This window comes from Pithys albifrons, chromosome 4 (assembly GCF_047495875.1).
Source record: "Pithys albifrons albifrons isolate INPA30051 chromosome 4, PitAlb_v1, whole genome shotgun sequence".
Lineage (NCBI taxonomy): Eukaryota > Metazoa > Chordata > Aves > Passeriformes > Thamnophilidae > Pithys > Pithys albifrons.
This window is the reverse complement of record NC_092461.1, coordinates 69,063,289-69,078,560: the sequence shown is the minus strand read 5'-3', so window position 1 is coordinate 69,078,560 and position 15,272 is coordinate 69,063,289. Positions and strand designations below refer to the sequence as shown.

At 40.0% G+C, this 15,272-nt stretch overlaps 1 protein-coding gene across 1 annotated transcript; it reads left to right on the top strand.

Moving 5' to 3' along the window:
• The first annotated feature begins 2,183 nt into the window (after positions 1 to 2,183).
• Positions 2,184 to 10,105, top strand: MRPL15 (mitochondrial ribosomal protein L15). Its single transcript, XM_071554531.1, has 5 exons — positions 2,184 to 2,619; positions 3,464 to 3,621; positions 5,426 to 5,591; positions 6,076 to 6,199; positions 7,415 to 10,105. The coding sequence occupies exons 1-5, from the start codon at positions 2,521 to 2,523 to the stop codon at positions 7,750 to 7,752; spliced, it is 885 nt and encodes a 294-aa protein (XP_071410632.1). The 5' UTR covers positions 2,184 to 2,520; the 3' UTR covers positions 7,753 to 10,105.
• The last annotated feature ends 5,167 nt before the right edge of the window (positions 10,106 to 15,272 follow it).

Below are 15,272 nucleotides of genomic sequence, written 5' to 3'. Positions count from 1 at the left end.
GAAATTACTGGATCGTTCCACTTCATTCCAAATACTTAGGCCAACTCTGCATATGTATGGCAAACTCATTTCTATCAAAATGAAATTCTTTGTTCTTTGTCTTCTATTCCATATGTCTTCATCAGATATTTACTGCCGGAAAGTCAATCTCCTCATTGTCTTTGCCGGGTGGTGTCTGGCTGACGTGGATCCTTTCTGGCAGCTCCAACAGCAGCTGGATGCACACTGTAGTTCTTTCACATCCTTCCCACTGGTGTGTTCCATACCAGACAGGGATGAATTCTCACATTTTTGCTCAACATTACCAGAACAGCTGCATAAAACATATTGGAGAAGCCTTTATGCCACCTGTGTAACACTGAATGTGAGTCCTCTCTTGCCGTGATTGTTAGGCTGTTTTGATACATAGTACTGGTGCCAGGGCATCCTTGTTATTGCTAAAATTGGACTATTTTTACAACTAACCTTCTGTGGTTTGATTTGTCTCTACTTTAGCGTGTCCCCAAATCTTCGTTCACAAAGCCTAGCCACAATGACTTTAGTGTGTGCTCTTGTCTCATGTACTGTACCCAAACCAAGTATGTAAAGAAAATACAGTTTATACATAAAAAAATTCTTTAGGAGCTTCACATTATGTCAGGTGCATATATCGAGTATGCTGACCTGACTCCTGCTGTAGATCATCCTTTTGGGACATGAACTTTTGCTTTCCCTCTGTACTCTGCCATTTACCATGCAAATGCCACTTCCATAAGGTGAGCGACTGCTGAACCTCCAGCCTAAAAAGTCAACAGTCTGCTCACAAATAGAGCAGGCTTGTAATATTTTGGTCAATTTAGCTGGAATGATGTTACCTGAATTCCCAGTTGCTGCTAGCATGGCACTGGAGAAATGTGAGCTGTTCATGGACTTGGCACAAGCAAGTCAGTGACACAGCAGTGGGATTTCCTGTGCTGGCACGGGGCAGTCTGCTGGTTAAAGACAAGTGTTTGAGAAACTGTTCATCTGGAATCCTGGAGGAATTGCTGGAAACATCTGAATTGTCAACCTTTCAAAGACTGGTAAGTTGGCTGTCTCTTTAAAATGAGATATCTGTCATAGGAATTATACTTTCCTACCTTATTTCAAGTTTCTCTTTAAAGTAGGGAGAGCTTTATGAGCAAAATGTTCTCTAAATTATCTATTTTTCCCTGTCTTAAAGGCTAAAATGAGTTGTTTGTCTGTACCCACATCTTGTTTATTGTTACATTGTAATTTTCTAATGTCCTCCAATCTGAAGCAGACATTCAACATGGAAGAAGGTATTGGTCCATCAGAAGTTTCAGGATGGAAAGCAGGAATATTACACCAAGGAGTATTGGCTGACTTTCACAGCAGGAAGTGTCCTTTCTGCTCTGTAACTCCTCAGCAGCAGCTTCTACAATTCCAGTAAGCCTGCACCCTTCCCTCCCTTCCCACCAGACCAATATACAATTGAAACTGCTTTATGGTTTTCCAGTAGGTCCACTTTTAAATTTACAAGATTGAAATAATACATGTGATCAAATACTGCAACAGGAATAGGAAAGTCTCTGGCTTGGTCAGCGCTGGTCTTGGGGCAGAGTTAATTTTCTTCACAGTGGCTGGTATGGGGCTGTGTTTTGGATTTGTGCTGAACACGGGGTTGATAATACAGAGACATTTCTGTTCTTGCTCGGCAGTGCTTACACAGAGCCAAGGCCTTTTCTGCTTTTCATATTGCCATGGCGGTGAGGAGGCTGGGGGTGCCTGGCAGCTGGGACAGGTGACCCAAAGTGACCCAAGAGGTATTGCAGACCATATGACATCATGCTCAGTATACAGAGTGGGGGGAAGAAGAAAGAAGGGAGGGGACATTCCCAAATCACTGTTACCTGTGATGGGGCCCTGCTCTCCTGGAGATGCTGAACACCTCTGGGCCACTGGGAAGCTGTGAATTAATTCCTTGTTTTGCTTTGCCTATTTGGATGGCTTTTGCTTTCCCTGTTAAATTGCCTTTATCTCACCCCATAAGCCTTCCAGCTTTTACCCTCCCAATTCTCTCCCCGATCCCGCCGAGGTGGGGAGCAGAGCCAGCGGCTCTGTGGGGCTTGGCTGGTGGCTGGGGTGAAACTACGACAGTCTCTAATCGTAATGGATATTTCCAGGAAGTGTCCGGCTCAGAACTGCCTGTGTTGACACAGGACACACACCACTTGGAGCCGAGTTCAATGCACCAGCAGCCAGTCGGGTTTCCACGCAGCCTGGAGGCTTGAAAGGCTCAGCTTGGATACACTTGGCCGAGGGCTATGTGAGTAATGCCACAGTAGGTGCTGGAAAGCGACACGGAGGGAGTGCCCTTTGCCCGCTCCATTGGGATCCTCAGCTCCGGCACCGGGAACACGCCGGGCCCGCCCCGGCCCGCGACACTGCTGGGAAGGAGCGGGAGGTGCGCTTTACGGTCGCGCCGTAAAGCGCCTGGGCCGGGTGCGATCGCTGCGGGCGCCCTTGGAAGGAGCGGCCATGAGCGGGAATGGCGGGAGCAGGGCCCTGGAGCTGCTGCGCTCGCTGCCCAGAGTCAGCCTGGCCAACCTGAGGCCCAGCCCCGGCTCCAAAAAGCCGGTGAGTGCCTGCAGCTTGCCGGGCGTGGTTTGCCTCCGGGGGTGGCAGAAGGACAGATGAAGCAGAGTGGAAAGGCAAAGGAGTGGGAGACACTGCTGTGTGTGTTGGACCTGCCACAACCCTTTTTATGCCCTGTGTGTGTGTTGGACCTGCCACAACCCTTTGTATGCCCTGTGTGTGTGGCCGGCCCCGCCGAGAGCTGGCGGATCAGTGGTGCTGGCCAAACCTTAGGGACGGATGGAAATTATAAAAGGCCTTTAACATCACATGGGTATGAGATGGGGTAATATGTTTGGAAGGGGAAGGTTCGAAGGCTTACAAAGAAAAGGAACGTGATGCTAGCTAGCATTCTGGTTACTACTGCTTTCTTGTAAACAAAACTTCGTGTTGGCTTCCCTGTCTCCGTATAAAGTGGTAGAGAAGTGAAAGGAAACCAGAAAGAAACCCTCCTGGTTTGAGAGGAGAATCAGTGAACAGGGGGATGAGATTCAAGGGCGAAAACCACAGGAATAGAGCCCTGACAGCAGCACTCTTCTCTGGGTGCCCAGGACTCCCTAGAGCTGGTAAATGGTATGGAATTGAAGTGCAGGTTTGTAGTAGACTCACAACCGTCCCTGCCATCAAAGGAAGCTGACTTGTCCCCAGACTGTTTGTGGTGCCTGCCTAGAGCTTTGCTCTGCGAAAGTCACCTTAACTACTTCTATATTTTTCCCCTTAGAAAGGATCTTTCTCTTAATTTTTCTTCAAGAATCAGCATTTCGCTCAGTTATGTCTCTAAATCTTATGTTTTATAGATAATTATCTGTGAAGTAGTTGACTAAATGTATCATTGCTTGTTTTCAAGGAGAGAAGACGTGGTCGTGGAAGATACAGGGGTAGGAAGTGTGGCCGAGGACACAAAGGAGAACGACAAAGAGGAAATCGTCCCCGATTAGGCTTTGAGGGTGGTCAAACTCCATTTTACTTGGCCATACCAAAATATGGGTTTAATGAGGGGCATAGGTATGTTTCTTCACATTTACTTGGAAGTTAATCATTGTCTGCTTATCTTGACCTTTCTCCTGAAGCCAGAATCTAATGTGCCAAAACAGGCCTAACTGAAAAAGCTGAGCATGTATATCTGGTTTTTGAAAATATTTGTGCTCATACAATGCTGTCACAGGCAATAGTAACAAAACCATGCCACATCTATCACACAGTTCAAGAACAAAAAGACTAATGTGTATTTGTTTGTGACTTGTTCACTTCCAGTTTGATTACATGTGCCATTTGCTGATGCAACTTCATCAAATAACTGTGCGTTTTTAAATTTCCATTCTTCCTGCATGCCGTAGAACTGACAAACCTGTGTCAGTATCTAAAGGTTTTCTCTGACATAATAGCTTTGAAGTGTGATTCAAATTCTATTTCCAGGTATGGTCGTCTCCTCCTGTTTGATTGGATTATTACAAGAGTAAACAAGAAGCACATTCAGTAGCTTGAAACAGCATGTAGATCCACAGTCCTGCAAAGGAAATGCTGCTGAACGCAAACATTTGGTTTCTTATGTTAACAATGGTCACAAGTTCATAAATAACCAACAGCAAAAATCAGAGCCACTGCAGTGATGAGAAATTCTTAGGGTCTTGCTGTTTTTAACCACACCTGACGACATGTAGGAACAAAAAATGTACTCTGTAGTTGTTTGCAAAATTTCAGTGTCAGGCTATTATAGATGTTTCTGTTGCGAACATGGTAACTGCACTCAAGAAATGCTATTGAGGCTCCCTGAACAGCATTTCTGCCTGTTTATCTTCACCTCACTTCTCTCTGTCTGCAATGGCGTTGCTTCACTTCTTGAACTTTTGCTCTGTTAGGAACTGTCTGACAGTGCAAATTCTCTTGTTTGTCTTTCTTATGTAGCCTGGCAATAATAGATCAGCTGCTTCCCAGTTTTTCTGCTACTACTCACAGATTTCCAGTAGCAGCAGAGTCAGACTGATTGGAGAAGAAAGTTTTGAGCACCAGCATAAATGGTGTGCAGCAGACATAGGCACCAGCACTGGGAAAACTGTTCTAGGGACTTGTCTAGTTAACTTGGAACTTTAGAAAATGCTAAAATAGGTTCTGCTGAAGCTGATGGCTCTTGACAGGAGATTCCAACTCTGTTTGGGTATGTGGGTTAATGCATATTTTCCCAATATTTCTATTCCTTGGTGGTGTTTTGAGGAAGATTCCACTCAATACTTTTGAGATGTTGGGTACAGTCACATAATGGACTGAAAACTCTTGTTGGATATAAGCTGTGTAGGAGCACATACAGGGTTTAGCTGATAGTCTTTGACTAAATTTGTATAGGAAAAGAGGGGATGTTTGTTTTTCTGACTGTGTATCAGTGAAGCTCCCGGGCTGGATTCACGTTGAAGGTGGTAGTTAGTTACAATCTTGTTGGCTTACCAGGAGATGTTGGCACTTTAATTTCTTAGTATTTTTTGCTTCCCTTAGACGAGTCGGCAGGTAGAGAGGTATTATTGAGTAAATTGAACTCAGCAACAGCAAAACAATTGGTATCATGTTGGAGATGGGAGTGTGTGAGCAAACCTGAACGCATAGTGGAGTCTTGGGCTATAACTAGGGCTTGTATTTGCATTAAATTAAAATTTTTACCTACGGATGGGAGTATTTTAAACATTTACTTGGTAGTTCTAGGAGTAAATAGAAAATGGAATATCCCAGTTGACCAGTTGCTATTACAGCTTTCTATCTGTAAATTTCTCATTGTTTTGTTTGGGTTGGTTTTTATTTGTTTGTTTTTTCTCTTCCCCAGCTGCAGACGTCAGTATCAACCACTCAGTCTTCAGAGGCTGCAGTACCTGATTGATTTGGGTAGAGTTGACCCCACACAACCAATTGACTTAACGCAGCTCACTAATGCCAAGGGTGTAAAAGTGCAACCTCTCAAGAGGGATTACGGTGTCCAGCTGGTGGAGGAGGTATGGATACAACACACCTATTACTTCAGGTTTTCCATCCCAGGCTATTAGATTGTCATTCCCATGTTTTGGAAGCGTCTTTGCTTTCCAAGTTTGCTATGGAATTTTTGTGGATAATAAATCCACTAGAGGGCACTGTGTGTCAGCCAAAAAAAAAAAAAAAAACAAAACGAAAGAGGAGGTTTCAATATGTGAGAGGCTGCAAAAATGAGAGTTAAGCAGCACTTACCAGAAGGCTGAACAAGTATTTTACAACAGAAGACTAAAATGTACTGAAAGAAATGTATGAAGATTTTGGAAAGGCAAAGTCGTTTTCATTCAACTCAGGTGATTGAGACAATTTGGCTACCCATCTTGGGACAGGGAGCAGTCAAATTATGATGTTTTGCAGGATTTAATTTTCTTACAACTTTTCAGAGAAGCATAAATGTATCTCTTAAGATATTCATTTCGGTGTTTCTCTAATATGTGTTGAAATTTACAGGGTGCTGATATTTTTTCAGCGAAAGTAAATATTGAAGTGCAAAGGGCATCCGAATTAGCAATTGCAGCCATAGAGAAAAATGGAGGAGTTGTAACAACATCATTCTATGACCCAAGGAGTTTGGGTAAGAATTTCTTTTAATTTCTGCCCTTGTTTTTTTTTCTGTTTGTTTGAATGTACAAAGATTAAATTATCCAAATCAAAGTTTCAAGCACAGTTTTTAATACAAAGTCTTTAACCTCTTCCATTCTAAATGTTTCAAAAACACATAGTTACCCAAATATTTATAGAATCATAGAATGTTTTGGATTGGGAAGGACCTTAAAGATCATCTAGTTCTAGCCCCAATGATGAATGGTGATGCATCCTCAATTTTGCTTTTTTTAAGCATTCACCTGCTTAGTCCTACCAGTGTTAGTAGCTCATTTACCAATCAACCAGCAAAAGAAATGTGAGTAGCTTTTTAAATAGAGGAACTAAAAACATTGTTTCTTGGAATTTTTGTCTTCTGTTTCATATCTTTAATAACATTAAGAAAATTGAGGGAAAAATAGTTTTAGAAACCACATCACTGTGGATGCTTATAATTTTTAATTTAAAATGCTTTTCCAGTTGAAGTGAGGAAGTAAGTAAGTTACAGAAGCTCAGAATCATTCCAGTTAAAATGGCTATTGTTTTCAGAACACTTTCACTGAAGAATGAGGCTTTGCTTTGCTTGAGACTGCATCCTGCCTAACATTCATTCATGCAGTTTTTATTGTCAATAATGGAGCTTTCATGTGTGAATGAGACTGGGAAAAAGAGGAATAGACATTTTTAGTGTGCAAAATATGTTACCCTGGAGTGACACAAGTTCTTTTTATTTCCAATCAATATTTAATTTGCCAAAATCAATAAAACTTGAGGAGGAGAGGATAGTCCCACAAAGGATTGAATAGATACATATGCCCTTGATACTTTACTTAAAATACTTACAGAAGCACTAAATTTGGTATTTGTTGGAACACTGTGTAAATAGCTGTGCAAAAGCATTGAGTCAAACCTGGAATAGTCCTTTAAATAAATGGCAGTACCTAGATGAGTTGTGCTTATTAATGAGTCATCCAAATTGACACTATAAATATCAATTAAAATAGAGTTGTTTGTTTCGTTAAGTGGAACTTGCAAACCACTGTCTCATTCTGAATGAGAGTATTCTTGAGATTTGGCTTTTTGCCTGATACTTATTTTAATATAAGTTTAATAATTTATTTAGTACAAAATAAGAAGGTATCATTCAATGTTTTTAAATATGTATTATAAAGTAGAGTAACTAATTTTCTCTCGTGTTTGCCCACAGAAATTTTATGTAAGCCAATAGTGTTCTTTCTGCGTGGCAAGCCTATTCCAAAGCGAATGCTTCCACCTGAAGACCTGGTCCGTTACTACACAGATGCCGGGAATCGTGGTTACCTGGCCGATCCATCTAAGGTTGCGGAAGCCAGGCTTGAACTTGCCAAGAAATATGGCTATGTCTTACCAGACATAACTAAGGATGAACTCTTTAAGATGTTAAGTGCACGCAAGGATCCTAGACAGATATTTTTTGGTCTTGCTCCAGGATGGATTGTAAACCTGGCAGACAAGAAAATTCTAAAACCAACTGATGAGAGTCTGTTGAAATACTATAGCACATGAATTCAGGACTGGAGACAACTGCAGGTGTACAGGAAACATCTGGGTATGAAATAATGGGTAGAAGTGGTGTGTTGTTTGTTTGTTTTTTTAAGGCTTCTATTATATTAGGCAAACATACATTTTTGTTCATGTAATCTTCTGGTGTAGCTCTCAACTCTTTTATTGTCATAATACAGTGCATCAAAAGTCTTAAAATTGAAAACAATATAGAGTCTGACATAAAGTGTGGGTTTGAGCACTTTCTCTTGTGATGATTTGCCAGTTATTTTTTCAGACAAAAAGGTTTTGGTGTTGCATTTGTTTCAGAGAATAATTCCAAAGAGTAATTTGACCTATTGATTAGTTTGTATTTCCCCTCCTCAATTTAAAATCAGAAACATGGCTGTGCAAAACTAATACTAGTTTTGCAATCATATTGCATAAAAGTATATGTTTTAAGAAATGTGTCTCTAAGAGACAGACCATCTGGTTTTGGTTGGGGAATAATAAAAACAAGGAGAAATAACAAAGGACAAAATATTTCATTAACCTCTTCAATTCCATAGCTGTGTTTTGGATTTTGCCGTTGCCATGAATAGCACTGGAACTTGAGAAGTTCTTGATTTTTGTCCTACTTCTTCATATGCAATTGAGAAGGTCAGGGTGTACAGTTTAAAACAACTTTTTATCTAAATTTAGAGGTGGGGAGAAAGATAGCTATAGACTTTTGTTATTCAAACAGAATTTAAAACTTGTCCCGACACAAATGTAATGTCCTTAGTAAAAATGCATAGGAGAATCCACAGTCAGTGAATGGCAATGACAGCAGATTATGAAGGATGGGAATGTGATGGACAGAGTACACAGTTAGGATTCAGTTTTCACCTTGATCACAGATTGCATCTGTGGCAGTGGTCAAAACAATTTAAATGTAAAAAGTCATGAACAAATTGCTTTTACAGAAAACAGTATTTTAATCACATCAACTTCATACAGTGTTGAAAAATATTTTCCAGCAAACGTTTGTTTTATCAATCTGTCCAGAGTACTACATTGTTACTGTGCAAGAGTGTTCTGGTTTTCATGCAGAATCTTAGGAATTGGACCTTTGGGATAATGAAACAGACAGTGACGAAGGATGAAAGAAGAGACCAGGTTAATCTATCAAAACTTGCTCTGGCTTCTCAGAAGTTAATGAGCTGCTTCATAATTGCATGGTTTAGTGGAAGCTGAATTTGGCTTTAAAATAATTTGGTTCTTAGAATGCAGGAAACAGTCCAGGAGACCAGAACACAAGAAGTTGTCTTGTTTTCCAGTTTTCATGAGCCTTTGGAAATGCTACTCAGAGTTTCCTGTAGCTGCCGAACCATCCTATCTCATAGGGAAGGTCCTCTGTGTGCCAGAATCTCCTGTTTCTCTTGTGTAACACCTGTATTTTGCTGGTGTACCTTAATGGGTGAGGATTTTTAAACAAACCCTTTTCTTTCAGAGAGTAAAAAGAAGTGGATGAATTTTTGTTGGTGTTTGTCAGCCACCTCAGATTTTTTCTTCACTCAACAACCAGCCTTGTCAATTAATATGAGCATCTGTAGTCACAAAACAAAATAAAGCAAGTCTTCTGTTCTCATTATGATTAAATAATCTGAAATCAAGCGATTAAGAATAGGGAGTCGCTAATTTTGGACAACTCTCTCTTCAACCTCTATTGTTTGTTGTTAATGTGTGTTAGGTGCTATCAGTAGTGGTCCTTCTCCCAGCTTGTGGTTTAAGTCTGGGTAAAAAAATAGCAAAACAGCAGCAATATAAAACTGGATTACAAATAGCAGGAATTTGGTTTTAGTGGCATTAACAGCCATATTTTATAAGGCGTCCAACACTTTTGGCACATTAAGAATAAGGTGTGCCAAAAAAAAGTACAGTTGGTGTTAACTTGAATGTGAAGTAAATGACTTTCTCACTTGAGATGTATCCTGTTCTGCATCCTGATGATTGTTGGTTTAGAACCTTAAATGACAAGCAATACCTTTTTTTTAAAAACTTTTTTGTTATTACAATATCTTTACAATAACAATATTACTACTGCTTCCATTTGGGAAGGAGTTGGAGGGGGGGAAGAGTATTTATTGCCTTCCCTTATTTGTGCCATAATGTTTCTGTTTTTATGAATCAATTCACAATTGTATTTCGTGGAGGTGGTGGTACTCAACAGGAAAGCTACTTAACTGGAAGTGAAGAAGGAAGTTAGTCATTTTAGTGAAGACCAGAAGACAAAAGTGTTTATGTATCATTGTGTATTTTGGGGAGGAGAAGACGGGGGAAAGGCAAGTTTGTTTCCATTCCTGCTCTTTGTATTAAAATGAACAAATTACTCTCAGCAATTTTTTTTAAAGTCAACTTCTTTGATACACATGCGTGCACGCGCTGGCTTCTGTAGGTTTCTAAATGGTTTTCAGGTGAAAGGGTAACTTGGATAAAATGATAACAGTGAAAGAAAGAATGAAAACAGGAAACAGATGTCTGGTGACGTTGAGGGATTGGATAGCACTTATTCAGTGAACGATGTCTTAGTCACAAGGCAGCTGTATCCTGACTCTGATACTATAACGCTACAAATACCTTGGAGCCAAAACAGCCACGTTCCACAAAATCCGGTCATTCTACTTTATAAAGGTGATCTTTTATCATCTTATAATTGGAGAGGGCCAAAAAGGGCTGTATGTTCCTTTATTTAAAATATGCAATGCTTGTCTTTTTTTTTCACTTCTATTTACAGCAGCCAGTATTTTATATCAGTTGTTTGGATTTTTATTTACTGCTGAAAAAAGTGACAAAGCTATAGAGGATTTCCTGTTCATTTTATCTCATCAGAAACACAAGTCTCCTAGAAAACAAATACAGTATTATCAGAAGTACTAGTAAGTTATTGACAAGGTTTCTAATAAGTCCTTAATAAAAAGCCTCCTGATGGGCTGTTTATATGAGGGTCAGGCTCACTGATGCGAGACTCAAAGCCAACATTGGCATCTAAGCCATTCTCTTTACTTAGGAATATGGGCCATGTTTTCATGTTCATAAGATAAATGATTGCCTTGGATATCCTGTTTTGATAAGGGTTTTTCATATGGAACAGTGTGTTACACAGCAAGAGGCACCCAATGCTGGAACAGCATTATCAGCTGAGGAAAAGAAATTTATTTGTGTCACTAAATGCTGAAAGCCCTGTCAGTTGTTATCAACAACATCATTCTTTTGAATGGTTCCTTGATTAAACTATTTACCTACGTTAAACTACAATCAAAATAAAGCCTCTAAGCAAGCACATACCTTATTGTTTTATATAGTGATAATACAAATCACCTCTTTCTTGGGAGAGAGACAACTGCAGCCAGTCATTGCTATACTTACAGGTTCGTATAGAATTTGGGTTTGACAATCAGAAGTTGACTGTACCATCCATTGATTTGCAAAAAGGAGTAAATTAGTAAATCAGTGGCCCCGCTCTGAATCTGCACTGGCAGTGTGCCAACATTGTTTTGACATAAAAGCATAATTGATGTTAGTGCTCCAGGAAGTCATATAAAAGTGATCAATTATGAAGATAGCTTCCCATTACAATTTTTATTATTTTCTATTATTCCATTATTTATCTATTATTTTCTATATTAAAATTTTAAATGCTATTGTAAAACTAATTTTGCACTGTTGAACACTCACAAGTTCTCTAAATAATTTGAAATTGTTGCACAAGTCCTGGATTTTAAGTATTTGTTATATTTACTTGTATCTAAAATAAGAAAGATACTTTCTAAAATGGCAAGTTTAATATTCCATATGCAGTTTTATTTTTTAAAATTTTCTGATAGGTAATGAGATGGGAATAGTTTTACATAACTCACAGTCTGTATTTTAGTTTATTGTTATGTTTTTTGTCTATGAAAAGATGTAGTTAGAGGTCCAGGCTTGACAGAGTTCTTACCCATTAGAGGAAAATTAGGAACTTCTTAAGTTCCCAGATGGCTCATCTTGGTCTTCTATAGCAGAAATGCATGGCATTGTCTAAAGAAGTACAGTTTCTCAATGGAAGCAAACTATCCTCAGATTTATTCTGCCTTCTTTGCTTAATATTCCTCTGATACATCTGCATCTTCCTGAGGTCTCCTTTTGCCTCTCCTGTTGTGGTGGGAACTACTGGGCTCAATCATTCTCACAGTGTCATCCTGTCTGGCCCACTCTGGGTTTGAAAATCTGGTTGTTTTATGTGCCTCTGGAGCAGGAAAAGTGTTGATCATTCCTGCATCTGTTTATATGAGGGGGTTTTTCATGGCTCGGGTTTCCTGGACTGGTGTTGCTTTTGTTGTTAAAAATGTCAACAGCAATGTTGTTTACTCATTAACCTTGTAGATCCCAAGACACATGCCTAGCAGCTTGGAGGGCCCTTTGAGCAATGGTTTCGGTGCTTATCAGAGTAACTGAACACTCCTCGAAAAGTGCCTGTGGACTTAATTCAGAATTGCACACACTAGATACAAATCTGAACAGATAAGCAATTTTGCATTGAATGCACAGATGCCCAAATCTGTCTCCCCTTGTACTTTTCTCCAGCCTCTGTAAGAATCATTCTGTCTCCTGGAAGGTTTTTCCTATCTGGGCTGGAATCTATGAATATGGACAAGTTTATGAAAAACGGGTTGATGTGTAAATTCCTAGTAAACTAGTTCTCTAGGGATTTTTGTAATACTGGTCTAGTTTGCTCCCAATGTGGAGTACCTTAAATTAAGAAAATTAATTCACTTAATATCTGACAAGGAAAATGCTTTTTTAACCTTGTTGAATGTAGCTGAGGTTCAGGGCTTCCAAAGCTGGAACCCAAGTTCCCTATACAGTTTGCATAGTGAGGAGTTGTCTTAATTTCAGAATTAATGCAAGTCTAAATTTACACTGCTCACATGCAGACAATAATTTAAGCTCCCTTCATAGGCAGTAATAATGTGATTGATCCAATCAGTGGAGTCTGGAGAATTGCTGCACTTAGTTTGGAGCAGACATCTGAGCAATTGAATTACGTGCTAGGCTTCACTGACTGTGACGATATTTGTAACATATAGCACTCTTGCATGCACCCAAAACAAGCATTGGAGTTGCATCCCACTCTGTTTTCAGTGACCCAAGGTGTTTGAAGTTAATAGATGGAAGTTCAGGATCTGTATATTGCTTTGAGGACTTGTGAAGCTGATGTACTAGGTTGTACTTGAAAATAAGCATACCATTTTAATGATTTAATAAAAAAAAAAACCAAGGTAGAAGACTTGGTGCCACAAGAGGTGAGATGCTGGCATCAGACAGTGTTATTTTACAACTGTTGGAGACAATAGCTTTTCCAGGATACAGACATCCTCACCTGGAAGCCTCTGACTTCAAAGATGGGTGACTCCAAGCTCCCAGACCTGCAGTGATACTGCCACTAAAAATTTACCTGCCTGCCTCTTTTGGCCCTTGTGTAATACATGAGTGATGTCTGTGCTAACTCTAATGTAGATAGTTCCTCTATAAGGAAAGCATGGAAATTAAACTCACCTCCATTTACAAAAGAGAAAATGGGGGAGGAGGACAGTGCCTCCCTTGAGGTGTCTGATTCAGCAAGTGATGCTTGTAATGGTTAGAGAAGGTGACTGAGGTGCCTAAACACAGATGTGTCACTGCTATCTGAGAAGATGCAGTCTAGTGTGTCTCATATGATACCCCTTAAAACTCCTGTGTGGCTTATGGTGTTTGTATAAAATACACATTTGGGATGATCCTTTGCAGTTTTGAACTTCCCGTTTCTCCTGATTTCAATGATTTCTGGGTCCCTGAAACCTCATAGATGTGCTTGCTCTTTGTACACAGGCCATTATTTATCTGCTCCTTTTTTTTTCCTTCTTTTTTTTTTTTTGGCAAGGCAATTGCACTAATCCCAGCAGGCAGTCTGGGTATGGGCCATGTACTAGGTTTGAGACTGTTCCAGGCAAAATATTATTCTACTGTTTTTATGTTGGACTTGGCTGACGTGACATTGCTGCCGCCCAGACTTCTAGGTAAAATGTCTGGGCTAATTGTGACTTTGTTGTTCGGTTTTATTGTTATTGTTGTTTTTGGAAGGCTACAACCCTTCTAGGTTCATCATTAAAGACAGGTGTTTACTGAGGAATGATCATGAAATTAATTATCATAGCAAGGATGTGATCATGATGTAGAATTCTACGTGGGTCAGTTTTTTTGCATTAATTTGTATGTATCTGAGGTGATCAAGGCATTGGGGTGCTCTGATTTTGTCTTTGATGTGGAAAAGCTTATCTGTCCATTAAGAGAACCTAAGATGAAAATGGAAGATAAAAAGCTGTTGAGTCATTTTTGTTGCATCCTGTGAAAAGTGCATGTTTTCCCAATTCCAGCTGTTGATCCTGACTGAGCTGGATGATTTTGCTAACAATCTATTGGGAAACTGCAATGGCAGCAGACCACAGTGAGCACTGATGGGCAGCTATGGTACAGTTACTAGCCCAAGCAAAAAAAAAGATAATCTTGCTGATTTGGGAATATGAGAATCGAGATATGAAAGTCCACCTGAGGAGATTCCAAAATCAGAAACGTGTATTCTTCAAACACCACTGGAACTTGGCTGCACATTTCATTACTCTTTGCTTTTGCTGACTGTGCAGTTATGAACTGTAAGTATTCAAGAAATTATTTAAAGAATACATTTTAGGTTTTCTTTGTTGTCCTTAGAGCTTTCAGCCCTGCAGGGATGTTGTTTCCAAGCATTGTTCCTGTATCCAACAAGGCTAGAAGCAAATTTAAGAAGTGGGAGCCAGCATTTTCATGTTATGGCGTTATTCCAGGAGCTGGTGCTCTAGGATAAGCAGTAAATACTGTGAGGCTTTCAAAAGAGTTACTGATTCATTGCTTATATGCTACTGGCATTTTCATTGTTTGAGAGCATTACTCCTCTGCTGTCTCTGCAGTTGGTCTCAAGTCATGCCTCCTCAGCATGAAACACATGCCGTCGTTTCCAGCATCCAAACCTGAGGGTGACCAATATGATACTACCAGCTACATAAGCATCCCGCACAAACATCCTCCCCCTTTGCTCCTCTCTCCTAATTACAAGACTGCTATAGTAATGTGTAGTGCTGAGGGTTCTATCTGCTTACTAGGAACAAGGCCCGGTGCCCTTCTGGTACAGGCAAGGCTGACACCTAGTGACCAGACGCATCTATTCCTATGGGAATTCACTGAATTCTGGTTCAGTCACTGTTCAGACTTCTCTTAAGTCTGGAAGGCTTAAACTTTGAAGTGTTCAAAATGAATAGTTTGGCCTTTTGGCCTTTGTTTTCGTTCATTGTTTCTAGTGTACTCTTCTAAAGATGGAGTTCAGGTAGCTTGCAAGCTCCTTCACACTTCGTGTTGGAGTCATGATGGTTTTGTATGTAGTTTCCTGGGAGTTGTGCGTGACAGCTGCTCTGAGCAAACTGAGGTGGTTGATAGCAATCAGCAGTAAGTTC

Excerpts from the sequence above, each read along its gene's own strand:
- MRPL15 (XM_071554531.1), top strand. The coding sequence starts at position 2,521 with ATGAGCGGGAATGGCGGGAGCAGGGCCCTGGAGCTGCTGCGCTCGCTG. Across the intron at positions 2,620-3,463 it reads GCCCCGGCTCCAAAAAGCCG|GAGAGAAGACGTGGTCGTGG; the intron begins GTGAGTGCCTGC and ends CTTGTTTTCAAG. Across the intron at positions 5,592-6,075 it reads GTGTCCAGCTGGTGGAGGAG|GGTGCTGATATTTTTTCAGC; the intron begins GTATGGATACAA and ends TGAAATTTACAG.